This window comes from Monopterus albus, unplaced genomic scaffold, assembly GCF_001952655.1.
Source record: "Monopterus albus unplaced genomic scaffold, M_albus_1.0 scaffold2.1, whole genome shotgun sequence".
In the NCBI taxonomy this organism is placed as follows: Eukaryota; Metazoa; Chordata; class Actinopteri; order Synbranchiformes; family Synbranchidae; genus Monopterus; species Monopterus albus.
The window spans coordinates 8,241,241-8,257,753 of NW_018127882.1; the positions used below are offsets into that span (position 1 = coordinate 8,241,241).

At 40.9% G+C, this 16,513-nt stretch overlaps 1 protein-coding gene across 6 annotated transcripts in view; it reads left to right on the top strand.

Moving 5' to 3' along the window:
- jakmip1 (janus kinase and microtubule interacting protein 1) overlaps positions 1–16,513 on the top strand; it is a 25,210-nt gene that overhangs the window by 5,390 nt on the left and 3,307 nt on the right. For 3 of the 6 annotated variants that reach the window (XM_020596088.1, XM_020596111.1, XM_020596125.1), the window contains exons 2-18: positions 928–1,072; positions 1,567–1,874; positions 2,963–3,295; positions 3,922–4,083; positions 5,561–5,773; positions 6,562–6,696; positions 6,908–7,054; positions 7,319–7,489; positions 9,928–9,987; positions 11,193–11,321; positions 11,523–11,651; positions 11,867–11,950; positions 14,283–14,345; positions 14,851–14,949; positions 15,890–15,991; positions 16,077–16,130; positions 16,242–16,307. In XM_020596088.1, the coding sequence (XP_020451744.1) occupies positions 1,719–1,874; positions 2,963–3,295; positions 3,922–4,083; positions 5,561–5,773; positions 6,562–6,696; positions 6,908–7,054; positions 7,319–7,489; positions 9,928–9,987; positions 11,193–11,321; positions 11,523–11,651; positions 11,867–11,950; positions 14,283–14,345; positions 14,851–14,949; positions 15,890–15,991; positions 16,077–16,130; positions 16,242–16,307 (2,103 nt within the window). In that variant the 5' untranslated portion in view covers positions 928–1,072; positions 1,567–1,718. Of the gene's footprint in view, positions 1–7; positions 110–927; positions 1,073–1,566; positions 1,875–2,962; positions 3,296–3,921; positions 4,084–5,560; positions 5,774–6,561; positions 6,697–6,907; positions 7,055–7,318; positions 7,490–9,927; positions 9,988–11,192; positions 11,322–11,522; positions 11,652–11,866; positions 11,951–14,282; positions 14,346–14,850; positions 14,950–15,889; positions 15,992–16,076; positions 16,131–16,241; positions 16,308–16,513 lie in introns of all 6 variants that reach the window. The other 3 variants (XM_020596102.1, XM_020596120.1, XM_020596096.1) reach the window with 2 other exon arrangements.

A 16,513-nucleotide genomic window follows, 5' to 3' on the forward strand; every position in this document is an offset into this window, starting at 1 on the left:
CTTATAGGCTTAATCCTTGATCCTGTGGAAGAAAGCTTCCCCTCCAGCATCAAGGCAATTCTGTCTCTGTCAACCTTGGCTCAGAGATTGGACCAGATAAGAAAATAATGTGTGTGTGTGTGTGTGTGTGTGTTTTTTTTTATGTGCAGCCTTTATACAGTACCATGCAGTTGCAGTGAGTTTTTGTGTGTGCACCATGCCACTGCTTGTTTCAAATCCACCATGAGACTTCTCCTTCCCATCGTCCTTTGCTGTGGGAGGAATAGAGTTTTTGGAATAGAGTTGCCTTGGTAACTGTTGCTGCCATCTGTGTCTGTTGTATGAGTGTTTGGTAATGTGTGTAGAAAAAGATGGAGGCGCCTGTGGTCTTAATGCTTCATCGTTGCATTATTTATTTAACAGTCAGCAGAAGGACTGGAAGGTTACTTTATTCATTCCAGGAAAAGGTTAGACGAGTCGACTTTCAGCTCAGTGAAAGTGTCTCATTGTGACACATTTGTAATAAAATGTGTCAAAAACACACCTGCTAACACAACTGCAGCTTGCTTTCTTTTGGTAAAAAGGAGGAGAATTAAGGGTTAAACTAATTATTAATTGTATTTTCCTTGCTTCATGTGGTTCTGTGGCATGGCAGTGGAAGCAAGTGAGGTGGCTGCAGTTTATAGTCACTTGGTTCTATGAGCCAAGACAAAATCATTTTGAAACAGACATTTAATTCATGATGAGAAATTGTGAAGACAAAACAGAAGGAAACAGGTAAAACTGATAGATGACGAACGTGAATGAAGCCATGATTTAAGTCAAATCTTTCATGGAAAGTTCATTAATGCAGGCTGTCAGTTTTCAGGGAATTAGCATTTAAAAGATAAGAGTGCTCGTGGTTAGTTGGACTACAGTAACACAGTTTTTTTTTCTTTATATTTGCAGGACAAGAACAGACTGTGGGGTCTCCTGAAAGAAGGACTCATCACACTCAAGGATGAACTTATCAGTCTGCAGAAAAAAGAGAGGCTTCCATTGAGATTTTATAGGCCAGGAACATTATCACGTGCTGTGCAGCATCTAAGCACAGGTACAGAAATCAGATGGCGATAAATGGCCCATGCGTATCTATTAGAGAGAAGACAGTAACTGATAAGGGCAGCGCACACTGATTGTGTGTGGTGCATGTTAAAACACATGCACCCATTATTTTTAATGCAAGCCCACACACTGGCGGCAAACTGACGCATGTCAAAACCAGGCAAATAGAACAACAGCATCGTGACAGGGTGACGTGTGTCAGTTCACTGCTGTTTACTTGATGCTTAAATACTCACCTATTTTGGTAGCCTTGCACTGAACTCACACCACTCTCGGTGTGTGTTATAGGTGTGATGTGACGCATGTCACATGACAAGATGCAGTGCTTTGAGTGTGTGTTGCTCTTGAGTACAAAAAGCCTGTTTATCTCCAGGCTGTGGTGTATTATGTGTCTGTGCCCAGAGTTTTTGTGTAACCTGGTTTTTAAACACTAACTCACCCTTTTTCTGTGTTTTCTATCTCTGATTGTCTGCGTCTCTATAGTAGAAACATTCAGCATCCTCTAACAATGATCTAGGCTTTGCAACAACCTGATGATGATGATGCAGGGCCCTGCAGGGAGGAGGAGCAGTGATTGACTCTCTTTTGCCACACCTGGCACTCTGTGTCCGTTCTGATTGGGCGGCCAGAGTGCTATGTCATCAACCACACCGCCTACGGCGCCATCCCTTAGGAAGGGAAGGAAGCCGGAGAAATCGGAGGTGATGGCTGACTCGGTGCAGGCCACCACTGAGGAGCTGAGGGGCAAACTCATGGATGCCCAGATCGAACTGCAGCAGGAGCGTAGCAAGGTGAGTAGGGGGTGGGAAGAAGAGATGGAGGCCTTGTACAGAAAACTGATGACACTGACGCCCTTTAGATGATCACAATAGAAGGAAATGCAGAAGGTGGTGCCCAATTTTACAGATTAATTTAGAAATTGTTATACACAGGCTTACAGTCACAAAGTTAAAAAGACTGCAGTTTGTATAAAAAGTATCTGTAAGATGAGATGTGGACCAATGGATGTAAGAATGTCAACAGCAGTACATAAAGTATAATATTAACAGTTAGGGTGGGATAAATATACAGATACATGAAATAGGATTCACCCTTTTCTCTGCTCTGTTATATTGTCATGATCAGCTGTAAATACATGGGGAGATACAGTGGTGTGAAAAAGTATTTGCCCCCTTACTGATTTCTTATCTTTTTGCATGTTTGTCACACTGTAATGTTTCAGATCATCAAACAAATTTAAATATTAGTCAACGATAACACAAGTAAACACATCATGCAGTTTTTAAATGAAGGTTTTTATTATTAAGGGAAAACAAAATCCAAAACTACAAAGCCCTGTGTGAACAAGTGTTTGCCCCCTAAACCTAATAACTGGTTGGGCCACCCTTAGCAGCAACAACTGCAATCAAGCGTTTTCGATAACTTGCCATGAGTCTTCCACAGCGCTGTGGAGGAATTTTGGCCCACTCATCTTGGCAGAATTGTTGTAAGTCAGCCACATTGGAAGGTTTTCGGGCATGAACTGCCTTTTTAAGGTCATGCCACAGCATCTCAATTGGATTCAGGTCAGGACTTTGACTAGGCCACTCCAAAGTCTTCATGTTGTTTTTCTTCAGCCATTCCCAGCTCACTGCTGGCTTAAGTAAGGTCAGTGGAAGCAGTGGAGCAGCATAACTGTTAGTTTATTCTGCTCTCTGTCAGGGAATAAATCAGCGCTTAGCTGTGTCTCAGTTTTGCAAAATAAAAAACTTGCAAATGAAGTTATCATTGGGCTGCACACAGTCTGGGCAAATGGATGAACACACTGGGAGCATGTGATCTGTATGATTATGATTGTGTTCTTATTCAACTCCAATGGCAAAATGTGTCGCACTCCCAGATTTGTAAGCTTCGTGAGCGACTCCAGGAGCAGCGGCAGGCTCGGGAACTTGAGCAGCACAAACATGCTGTGGCACGTACTGACCTGCGTGCCAAACTCCATGAAGAAAAGCTACGTGAGATAGCAGCTGTCCGTGAGGCCCTGGCTCGACAGCATGAAGCTGAGCTGGCTCGGGCCATCAAGATCCGTGATGCTGAGGTGCAGAGGCTGCAGGGGCTTGTAAACGCACTGAGAGATGGAGCAGCTGACAAGCTCAAAAATGCTCTTTTTGGAGAGGCACGGGAGGAGGCCAGGAGGGCATTTGATGGGGAGAGGCTAAAGCTACAGCAGGAGGTAGGTTGTAACATGTACAGTATGTGACAGTTATGCCTTATTGTGACATCACCCAAGATACCGTGTTAAATCAAATGTTTCTTTTAAATGCTCTGCTTTCTACAAAGTTGAGCTCAACCTAATTTGCCTTAAAACTCTGTGCAGCAGTATCACCAGACACACCTCATCACCTCTGTAAAGCATCTCTACACTGGCATCTACTATCAGTTGTAGTGTTGGTGTTTCTTTGTATCTAGGCAGTAAACTCTCATTTTCTGAGATCACTGTATGTTGGTTTTTGATAAACACTGCTTTTTTAGAAAGTTGGCATTCTGAAGCCATTATGTGATTGCACATGGTTACAGTATGTACTGTGTGTTTGTCTGTGATGAGTGTTAGTGTCGGACTATGTAAACCTTTGAAAATTTACTGCTAAAAAACAGGAAGCAGGGTGGAAAAGCCTGTTGCCAGCTATTGTTTCAGTGCAGCCTTTCCAGATAAACAGGGTATCTGTCATTACAACTGCTTAATGGGAGAGGATAAATAAGGGTGGAGGATATATGTGTTATATAAACACACAACTGTTGCTGTCTTTGTCGTTTAGTCTTGTGTGTATTAGTGTTATCGTGTGTGTATGTGGTTTTTAGATCCAGGAACAGAAGACAGCCAGGAAGCAGGCTGAGGAGGCGCTGGCCAATGCACTGCAAGCAGATAAAGCCAAAGCAGCAGATCTCAGCACAGCCTACCAACAGCACCAGGATGAGGTGCATCGTATTAAACGGGACTGTGAGAAAGACATCCGCCGACTGGTGAGACCACGCACTGCTGGGAAACCTGCTCTACAGACACTACATAAGTCCCCAATAAATTTGAATATTGCCTAAAGGTAGTGTTGATGGTGTGCTTGCTGGTGACACAAGTGTTCTGCATGTTACAAAACAGATAATCACATTTATATTTTAATAAAAAATGTATTTGAATTAATTTAAACAATTAAATTTTTATTTTCCTTGGTACAGGAGTTAACATTTTTATATTTATAGCGTCAACCTGCCCAGACTGTCTAATAATCTTCAGTACCTTTAAATGTCAAGCAACAGTCACACCTCAAGTTATTTATTAAATGTTGCTGAACAACTGAGCTAATCTGCCTGATCAGGACCATTTAGATTAAAAGGTGTTAAATCCTAATGGCTGAAAAACACACAGGCAGAATCCATCAATCAAAATAAGCAACGCTTTTAACTTTGTCAGAAAATGCTTTGTCTGTGTAGGACCACCTTGCTAAGAAGGTTATCAGGACCTTTGTATATGTAAATGTATATGATCCCTTCTCTGTGTGCCTCTTTTGGAGAGTAAAACTTTTCCTGTTATGTCCATCACATTGAACTGACCTTAATTAAATTACAAAATATGCAAAACTGTAATATATGCAGTGAAAAGAGGGAGCTTACACTGCCCTATAAATCATATTTATTACTCCTCAGTGATAGGTTAGCTTGGCAGACTCAGCGGTGGTTATTTTTTTATAGTCCTTGTCCGTGTTGACCACATTTGAATATCACCAGTGTTCCTCACATCTGTTCATTGACATCCAGCTTTGTGCTTTAAAATTCAGTTCCAGCTCAGAGTTTATCTTGTTACTGCATAAAGATTGGAGGCTAATTACTGCTGTACCTTTGCATAATGCACCATGTGGTGCTTATCTACAAAAATAATTCTGTATACCTGCTAATATATACAGCAGGGCTACAGTAACATCCATTGTTGTTTGTAAAGGAATGTTTGAGCAAAGAAACAGTACTATTTGTCAGTATAGTGGCAAAAGAGTAAGGTGTGGCTGCAGGAAGTACTAGGGATTAAAAATAGCAAGGGGAGTAGAAGTTGGGTGAATCCACTGGTGTAGGCAGTGTGATGTCTAAGGTTAAAAACTATTACACCAAGCATAAATCAACAGAAGAAAAGCTAAATTAATTTACACCAGATACTTGCACATTAGTGTTTAAACCTGTGAAATAAATGAATAAAGCTCAATTTCTGCTGAATTTCATTAAGTTTTTATGAGTTTTCTGCTGCAATATTTCAGAAATATCAGTGCAGTTCAGTTCAGACAACTTTATTTATCCCATCAGGGCGATTCATTTTTATGGTTTTACAATCTACCCAGTCATACACAGACTCGCATACAAGCAACAATCACCGGTATGTCAGGAACAGCAGGCCAAGGCCTGAGTGTTCCTTTTGTTCCCTGGATAACTTGTTCCTTCCTATCTATCCCTCTTATAGATGGATGAGTTAAAGGCGAAGGACCGGGTGGTGTGTGCCCTGGAGAGAGACCTAGGGGTCCAGGCTGGCTACGCCCAGAAGCTTCAGCTCCAAAAGGATGCCCTGGATGAGCAGCTGGGCCAAGTGAGAGAAGCTGAAAGACACAACCACGGCAGCCCAAAGAGAGAGGTTGCGCCTGGCCTGGGGGACAACCCAGACCTGCTCAGCAACCAGGTATATACAGACACAAACCAGATACAGTATATACACACACATCTCTACGTGTGGATGAATGCATTTGTACAAGACTGAACTGAAAACATTGTATTTTCTATTGCATTTTTAATTGGTGAATAAATGTGATTATTTTGATGCAGTAAATAAATCCAAGACATCGTGTTTTTCTTCCTGTGATTTTTTGAAAGCAGACAAAGCCTTAACACTGAAATTAAAGGCTGGTTCTAGGCAATAACTGCCAGTACTCAGATTTTAGGTATCACAGAAAGAACATGTAGTTTCTGAATCCCAGAATAAAACTTTTATTTGACTCTAAAACTTTGAAACTGTGAAATTTACCTGTAGTCACCTAACTTCTGCCAGGTCGACCCACGCCATCATGTTAGTTGTAGCAAAGTCGGGGATACCTTTTAGTCTTTGAGTGCATAATTTATTTTTCGTAGTGATGAGGGAAGACATCAGTCATACTGGATGTATAGAACAGTGCTGTATATCTGTACATTCAGTCATGTATGAACATACAGCCCATACATTCGTGCTAAATCATGTGTATCCTGTACAAATGCACTGTAAAATGGCAACAGTCATGTATGAACATACAGCCCATACTTTCATGCTAAATCATGTGTATCCTGTACAAACGAGTTCACAGTTGCACTGTAAAATGGCATCCCATCCTTCATCCCATCACCTCCTCTTTCCACCTCCATTACCTGCCTTGCCTGCATGTGCTCCCTTTTTAGTTTTTGTCTTCCTCCTCCTTTCCTCTGCCTTCTGCTCAACAGGAGATGGATGAGCGTGACATGAGGAGGTTTCAGCTGAAGATTGCCGAGCTCCACTCGGTCATCAGGAAACTGGAGGACAGAAATGCATTGCTGGCTGACGAGAGGAATGAACTAGTGAGGAACACACGTCCTGAAGTACATATGCAATGATTATAGGCATGCGAATATACACTCGCGTATTGCAGACAAATGTACACACATTAAGAAACCTACATGCCTGTGAAACGTGCATTAAAACATTTCCTTCAGCTTTGATCTTGCCTTTCCTGCTCAAACTGAAATTTCTGTGTTGCTGGAGGTAAGACTTAATCTTAGTGTGTCCCCTTCGTTTCCTTCCTCTGCTCAGTTGAAGCGAGTGCGAGAGGCAGAGAGCCAGATGAAGCCTATATTTGAGAAGAACAAGCGGTTGTCCAAGAAGAATGATGACCTCCTGAAAACACTGCAACGCATGGAGGAAAAACTGAAGAACCTGAGCCGAGAGAATGCTGAGATGGTGAGGGGCAGCTGCCGAGTGTTATATCTCTGCTCCCTGTTGTCTCCTTTTTCTTTCTGGTTAAAGATAAGGTCAAAGTTCAAATACTAGTAGAAAATATTTTAGTTTGAATTTGTAGAGGAAGTGGGACAGGGTTACTGTACTTTGGTGCGACCTGAGACTTTCCTCTCAAAGGATGCAGGACCTCTACTGGTCATTTTAGGAAAAGCATGAAATAATTTACTCTACAACCACAATTTGGCCTCTGATGTCTCTCTCCCACAGAAGGAAAAAGCCTCCACCTCCCGGCCACCTTCACAGCAACAAGCTATTCAGCCACAGCTGAAGCGGCCAAGCTCCCTGACAGACTTGAGCCACGCCCACGAAGAGCAAGAAGTGGAGTTCCTTAAGCTGCAGATTTCTGAGCAACGTGGAATTATTGACGAGCTCATGCAGGTTAGGATGTTGCTCAAACCACCGTGGTCAGATGCCTGTTATATTTTGTGAAGAAATAAACAATCATATTTTTTAATGCTTAAATTAACTTTCCCATAGTGTCCTCTAGAGATTTTCTTATAGAACCACTGTTACCTCACACAGGAATGGGCAGTATAATAGGGGTCTGCAATATTGAAAAGAATTATATGTGGATATTTTTGGGGATTTTCTTTAATGATGAGCAGATGATATCTTGTATCTGTTGGACTGAAACCAGTCCTGCGTGTTCTTGATGAAGAATGGTCAAAGACAAATCTGTCTTTTAAGATATTTATTACAATCAATATTTCAGAAAAATATTCAAGGAAAGCAATTTACAGAGCTCTGGGTTCCGTCTCTCTGAATCCCTACCAAACAACAGCAAAACCGTTCCAACTGCCTTCAGAGCAGGGGAACGCCTAGACTCCTGAACCCAGTCCAATTATACAGTTTTTCAAATATGCAAATGATGGTAGATCTGACGTCCTCCGCGTTGTCCTTCATCCTCGCTCCTTGGTTGGTTGGTTGACCTCGTTCTGACCCCTCATTTGATGATCTTGTCACCAGGCAGTTTTCCATCTGTAAGATTCTAAGCACACATCCTGACCTTTGAATGCCCTAAGCTCAGACAGTTTTAGAGAAGGCCCTCACTTCACTCACTTCCCGTCTACACCTGTCACTATGAGCGTTGCTAAGCCCTGGTTCCTGTTGTGGTTTCCTGGAGATTGCTTTTCAGGTACTGCTATTGGCAGCTGCAAGTCTCTTACACTCTTTAAGACAAATAAAATGGTTAACACAAAAGTAGATTATAAGGCATATGATACTATTATAATGCATATGATACTAAAATAATCCTGTAAATATATTTGCTAATGCAGATTACAATATTGATTATAGAAGGCCAAGCATTTCATATATTATTAGTAAATGTCAACAATAAGACCTTTTACTCACATCTCTGGCTGCAGACAGCCCTGTCATCTCGTTCTGCCTGCGCACACTTCCTGTTGATGTGAGTCTCACTCTGCACCCTCTCAAAAGCCGTTCATGTGCACAGGTCAAGTTTTTCCAAAGGTCAAACACATTAAACAATTATTTGAACAGTTTTGCAAATACATAACATAGCACTATATCATTTTGCTAAGAATTTCTTCCTACATATCCTTCAGAAAGGTTTTATACTGTGCTAGGCTTCTCTTGTTAATAGCATAATAATTGTTGTTTACTAATGATATTAATGGAAACAAAATGCTGTATTTCATATAGGCTACTGATTTGTGTAAAACTGACTCATTCACATGAAACGGTACAAAAACGTTGATGTCACTTTATGCTGAATGATTCTGCTAAAGTTTGCTGAGTGTGTTTTTGTGCTGGTACCCTTGCTGGTTTAGTCCTGTCGTGGACAGCTGCCTCCTGACACTTTTCCTATTCTGTGAGGTGGTTAGTTCCCAGATGGCGAAACAAGCTGTCGAGTTGTCTTTCCAACATAGTTTGCAGATTGTCTTCTTTTGAGCACACATCTCTCTTTCAAAGCCAAAATACCTCCATGCGAGTGAGGGTGATCCATGTTTACCAATTAAATTAATGACATAGATTGCAAGACCTTTGGTGTCTGTATTTTGTCTTCTGGCACCGTCTGCTCACTCATTTTAACTTCACTGATGGATGTTTAGGCCGCTACACTAGCTTAACTTGTGGTGCAGCGACCACACACAGACTGTGCACACTTGCAGTAGTCTATCCCATGAGGCTACACGACACAGTGAATGTGTGGACTCCAAGGTGTGTTTTTGATTGTTTTTTTTGTAAAGTGACACACTCTGTAATGACAGCTGGTACAGCGCTAAAACAACAATTAAAGATATTATCGTAGATATCATACACCCCTATGATACAATATGTGCTGTCAGAAAATATGAATTAGTCTTGTCTGACACTTTGCCATTCTATAGTAGCTCTCCTTTTAACTTCACTCTTAGTGGAATAAGTTGCATATTTGCAGAAGGGACAGCGGTTGTGTATGGTGTAATGTTTCATTGACTTAGGAAAGTTTCTACACATGCTGTAATTCACCAGAGAATGTCTTGTGTTTATTCATCTTCACCCGTTTTTACCCTCTCATACGCTTATATCCAGGCCTTCCAAACCACAGCCTGACTTATCCCAAGCTGCTAGTTTCACCATTATGTAGAGCTTAAACCCACATGCTTTATTCCTATGATTACATAGTTTCCATTTCACTATTACTGTTTCATCTCGGTTATCAGTACAGTTTGGTTTTCATGTCTTCATGTTCTCATTTGACCTTGAATTTTGTAAAAAGGGAAAAAACTGGTCACTACAGCATAAAATAGCTCACAAAGTCATGTCTTGACAGAGTTTGAGATGCTGAATTACTGTGTGTTTGTCTTTAGGAACGTGACCGATTAGTGCTGAACAAAAAGAACAGGAGGAAACCACTCAAACTTTCCAAAGTAAGTTTCCATAAGTGTTTTAAAAACTGTGTTAATCCAGTGGTTTGTAACTAAGCAACTGTCCTATCTGTGGTTGACTGATCCTTAACTACTGTTTTCACTTGTGTGTGTGCTTGTTTCTGTGTGTGCGTGTCTGTCTTTAATTGGGCTCAGGAGACCATAATGACAGTACACAGCTGGGAGCATCATGCTGAGCACACACGCGCCTCCTGCATGAACCCACATCTTGTGAAAAATTATGCATTTTCTCTGTTGTTGATTTATGCTGTTGTATTTTCTGTGCATTTTAGCGCTATTGTAGGACCATGAATACATGTATCAGAGAAACTGTGGCATTCATTTTGTGCAGCTTTTCATGTCTTTTTGTGTGAATGAAGAGAGGACAGGGTAACAATATCAAACAAACTGGGTAAGATGATTGTGTTTGACAAAAAAAAATGCTGTGATCCATGTGTGTGTGTTCATTTTAATGTGCATGTTTACGGGACATAATGTTACCAGGAGGAGGAGTTTGTGGATGCATGACATGTAATATTCTCCCACCTCTCCTGCTGGAACCAGATGACACCTTGGCAAGGTGGATACAGGGTTGGGTATAGCAGCTTGGCTTATGGACTTGCACCTGGAAAATTTTGGGGAATTGAATGGAAACAGATTACATGAGCTAGAAGACAGTACTCGGAAGCCGGTCTTTTGCTTTTTCTGTAGGAGTAATTTGGTTGTAATAAGAGGCTCTCCTCTGTTTTTCCATTTAGTGTGGGAGTGCGAATGAAAGCAGTTGTGCTTTTTGGATATTATTAAAGTCCAAGATATATCTAGAAAGACAGATATTTTTCTGGAGATTCTTTAGTTTAATGTGTTTTTTGGCATAGTTGCAATATGGCAGAATTCTTCCTTCTTATTCTTTACTTGTCTTCCTTCATTTGCCTATGCACCCTGGTCTGCCTCTACTTCTCTGGTTGCCAGGAGATGACTTATAAACATGAGGGTAAGAACATAATGGGGTTTGGAAAGGTTAAAAGCAAAAAAGAGTTGGTTTTTTTTGTGTTTTGAAAAGCATCCAGACATGTTGGATTTAGGGATGTTATTGTATTAAAAATTGAGGTTTGTTAAGTGTTCATTTTCCAAACATGCAGACTGGCTTGGATTTGGGTTTGATTTAATAATAATTGTCCATTTTTCCCCTTCTATATTCCTCTCTTCAGAGGCATGTTGTGGAGACGTTTTTTGGATTTGATGAGGAGTCGGTGGACTCTGAGACCTCCTCTCTCACCTCCTATAACACTGACCTCACTGACCGCACGCCTGCAACGCCAGAGGAAGATTTGGAAGAGGTAAGAATATCATTTGTCTGTACTGAAAGAAGTTATTTAAAGCATATATTGCTCCAGCAGCTGAAAGATGCACTCCATAAATATTGGGATAATGGACAGAAGAGAAACAAGCAAAGTATTAGAGTTAATTTCCAGAATATGAGATGGGATTACAGATGAGATAAAGCTTTGTGTGTTATGTTGACCCTGTCCGTACTACAGAGTGTTTCCCGTGAGGAGTCAGAGCTTCGTTTTCGTCAGCTCACTAGAGAGTATCAGGCTCTTCAGCGGGCCTACGCCCTCCTGCAAGAGCAGACGGGAGGCTCTCTGGATGCCGAGAGGGAGGCCAGGGTTTGTACTATGACTTTTTGTCTCTCTGTGTCTTATACCATTAATTAAGCGGTTCTCAACAAAGCATGCTTACCTGTAACTAAGGAATGAAGACAACTTCCAAATCTTTTAGTGGTTACATTTTGTTGCAGTACCCTGTAAAGTTTTCAGACTCTTCCTCTGTTGTCTGGCCAAATTACACACTGGTCCCTGATGGTTGATCTCCCTCCCTACAGACACGTGAACAGCTGCAATCAGAGCTCAGCACTTGCCAAGCAAAGATCATGGACCTGGAGAAGGCCCTGGCTGAGAGGGGGCAGGTAACAAAGATAATGGATGGAGACGGGAGCTCTCTGGTCCTGCTCTCACTGGCCCTCTTGCATGTGTGTTTGGCTGCTCTGCTCCTGGGCTGTCGCTATGCTGACCAGGTCTGCCACAGAATCCTGTGATGTCACTTCCTGCATGTGTGATATCACATCCCAGTGCCTGCATGCTCTGCCTCTCCCTGTGTTCTTCTTGATGTTGCTTTCTTATTGGGTGTTTCTGTGCTGGCAGCCATGGAGAGGAGGCTTAAATCACTTTGAGATATGAATACATTCATATAAAAAGTCTTAATCCAATAATGTCTCACCATTTTCTGCATACAGAAATACTCAGGTTAGGTTGACTTGGTTTTATTTAATAGGTTCGTACGTCATGAAAATTTTGGTCTGTAACTAATAACCAAATCAAATTTAATTTGTATAGCACCAAATCATAACAAAAGTCATCTCAGTTCACTTTACAAAGTAAGGTCTAGACCTTATTATTATCAACTAATAAAACCCAACAAATCCCCCTTGAGCAAGCACTTGGTGACAGCGGGGAGGAAAAACTCCCTTTAATGGAAGAAACCTCCGACAGACCTCTGCTCTTGGTGGGCGGCCTTCTGCCTCGACCAGTTGGAGTGAGTGGATAGAGGAGAGACACAACAAACAATCAAACACTGGGCAGGTTGATGTGGCCGGTGACTGCTCATCAGAAAGGTAGGCCAACAGTCCTGTAAAAATGTTTTACATAAATTGCACAGATTTTTCGGGCAGTCACCTTTCCTCAGTGTGCAACTTGGCAGCAGTGCTACACTCAAGCACAGGTGAACTATGGAATAATCAAGTGCTGCAATGTGGCCAATAATAGGGCTTAAAAAATCATGACATCTATATCAATAAAGAGTCCACCAAAAGCAAATTGACCGAGGGACTGCAAATCACAGAAATCGCATAAAAAGGAACAAACCAGATGATGAATCCAAAAACACTCTCTTTGTAATAACTTCTTTTCTTGGTCACTTCCCCACCTATAAAATGCAAGTCGCTAACTGTATGACTAAAGGCAACAGGAGACTACTCGCTATGACTTCAAATGGAATATTTACATTCACAAAAGTTTTTTATATTACATTTTTATGTTAATGACATAAAGAAGATCACATAAGCATTTCAGTAAATAACAAAAGGAATGTTACATGTGATCTTGTCTTTAACAGGACTAAACCTGTTAGTTGAAGGATGAATAAAGGTATTACTGCTAATCACAAAGTTGCCCTGTACACGATTATGACATGGAAGGTTGCCACTAAAAAATGTTTAGACCTTGGCATATCTGATTTACCCAAATAGTCTTTTATAATAATGTTCTCCCTGTGCCTGCGTGGGTTCTCTCCAGGTACTTTGGCTTCCTCCCACAGACATGTAGCTTAGGTTGATTGGTGACTCTAAATTGCCTGTAGGAGTGAGTGTGAGTGGTTCTTTGTCTCTGTCAGCCCGGTGATAGACCTTCGACTCTTGCCCAGTGTCAGCTGGGATGCCCCCCCCCCTTTCTGGGTGAATGGATGGATGGGTCTCTTACACTAGACGCCCTCTTGTGGCAAAACCTGGGAAATAACTCAAAGGATTTCAAAGTACTGGGATCAAATGTCAAGATATGGCACTGTTTAAGAACCACATCTTTAACAGACTTAGAAATAGGGCTGTATTAATAATAATAATGATAAACATATTTATACTTTTTATTATTGACCTAAGGATTGAGCACCCAATCACAGACTAGGCTGATTATAGGTTTATTACCATTGGTTGAAAACTAAGACAAACCAGTGCATGTGTAAAAAGCCTCAGCTATTTTTTTCTAAACTGACTGCATTAAAATAATTGTTGACAATGCACAATAATTGCACCACACTGCAATCATTCAGTTAATATCACTACTCTTAGTTTCTTGATTTATTTTCTTGTTTGTTATTATTTATTGCTTTGTGTTACTGCATGTGTACTGCATGTTCCACTGTCACTTGATCCAGCTCAGTTATTTTGAATTGCTGCACTGCTGTTAGATCACCTTCTGTTCCTCCTGTAACTAAACTGTTGATGACTGTGAATGCAGCTTTTTAGCCTTTGTTATCTCATGAGTGGGCTTTGTTTGTTTGGATCAATAAACTTGTATTACTGCAGCTATGGTAAACTGTCACCGTGTGTTTGTTACCTGAGTTTTTGGAGTTGGCTGATTGTGTTTCTGGCAGCTTTGTAAATTAGGCCCTGCTGTCGGGGATCCTTTCCTTCCTCTCCTGTTGCTACCATCAGTTCTTGCTGATGTTGTGTTTGATTGTTATGACAGGACTCAAAGTGGGTAGAGGAGAAGCAGTTCTTGCTCAGGACCAACCACGAACTTCATGAGAAGGTAGATTGCATTGGCCTATACTCACCTAATGCATCACTTTATAGGCAGCATGGATATTGCATCATGATGTTGTATAGTTACGTCTGTGCAGACGTACTGCACACTAGAGCTTGGTATTGTTTAAAAATGTTCACTGCTATTGCTGATACAATACCACAGTATTGTATATTCTCAGTGCCAATACCAGGCAATACTTTTTAAATTCCTAACTTTGAGGAATATAAACATTTGTAGTGAAATCTTTTGTTTTGCAGCAAAACATTTTTCACTTAACCAAAGAGGCCAACATCTACAACAGCTGTACACAAGCGGTCATATAGAACTTATATTCCATATATAATAATCAGAATTTTTATCTTCTGGATGTTTGTTCCAATTCTGAAGAGCACTGATTAAAGACAACATAAAGAGGAACACAGTTTGCACAAACTTTCATTACTATTCACTATTCACAATAAAACATGCCAAACCACTGTGCTTGTCAAACATGTTTGTGTGTCCGTAGATATGCGCGTTGCAGCAGGCAGAGTCGCGGCTGCAGGCTGAAGTTCAGGATGCTCGGGACCAGAATGAGCTGCTAGAGTTCAGGGTGCTGGAACTGGAAGTAAGAGACTGTACCAACATTAAACTGTCATCAGGAGGTGACAACAACAGTCTCAGCTTCAGATGCAAGACCTACATTCAGTGACTCACCAGACAGACATACTGATCACTTCCACACACTTGAGTCCTCCTCCTGTGTGCATCTGTGTTTCCTTGTTTTGCATGGCAGCTGTGTGCATACCCCCCCCCCCCACTGAATTGGAATTGTTTTCAAATAAAAGAATTTTATGTTAAGATGAATATAATTTTTAATTGAATAAAAATGTATTTAAGTTCATCATCCATTCCCATGTTTGTTCATTTTGTCTCTCATTTGTCCTTGCATGTCCTACGTTGTTGTGTTTTTTATATAACTCCTGGGGTTAACTGATAACTAAGAACAGAACAATGGTGTAGAGTAATGTGTACATTTTTGTTGTTCAAGTCATATTCTCTCTACTGTTGAAGTGAGCCATGCACATATACAATCACCAAATGCATACATAATGCATTTGCAAGTTATAGATTATATTTTTGTAATTCTATAGATTATGAACTTTGAGCATAGTTTATATTAGAATTATAATATTAATATTATTGTCACTCATCATTCAATCATATTAATAGTTTTTGCATCCCTTAATTTAGCAGGTTTATCTGCCTGTGGACACTTTAGATGTTTAGCATGTGTTCCCCTGTTGGTTTGGTTTAAATTGGTTTTCCTATTTAAACCTCTGGGTTTCCACCTCCCCCATTTTGGCCGATCCTGACCTTGTTTTCATTGTCATGTAAGTAAATCCCTTATTTACTCCCATCTCACTTCGCGTACACTGTCATTCACATTTTATCTTTCACTGCTCAGTACCAGTGTTGTACTAGTAGAAATCTTGTTAGGTCGGCTAAATGGATGATGCTTTCAAGTATGCGTATATGAGTATTAATGTGGTGATTGCTCCCTTTAGGAAAGGGAGCGCAGATCTCCTGCCCTCAATCTCCACATGTCTGCATTCCCTGAGAACAGCAGCAGCGCCTTGCAGATCTACTGCCACCAGGAGGGAGTAAAGGTGAAAAGACGCTCTGAAAACTCAGACTTTTCCTTTAAGACTTTTCTCCACACAGTGAATATGTCTGATTTTGAACTCTGTGCAGGATGTAATCATTCCTGAGCTGATGAAGAAACTGGATATCCTGGGGGATAATGGGGTGGGTTTAATCACACTATTAGATTAAAATACCTGCTGGTGCCTGCCTCTTTTAACTTGGGGTATTCTTGTAATTTATGATAACATTTTTTGCCTATTGTATTATCTGTAGAATCTCAGAAATGAGGAACAAGTAGCAGTGATCCAGGCAGGAACAGTGATCTCTCTGTGTGAAAAGGTCAGTAGAGACATTTACTGACACACAGTGGACCCACTTTGCAATAAGGCTTAATTTATTCCCAGTGCAGTCACCACATTTGAGTTATTAAGTTTACTATGGAAGAAAACAAGGTTGTTTAGCTTCTGGGAATGCATTAATCCCTGACATTTCCTTTTGCATCCTAACCCCCACCCCCTTTGTAGTGGCTGAAACAAATAGATAGC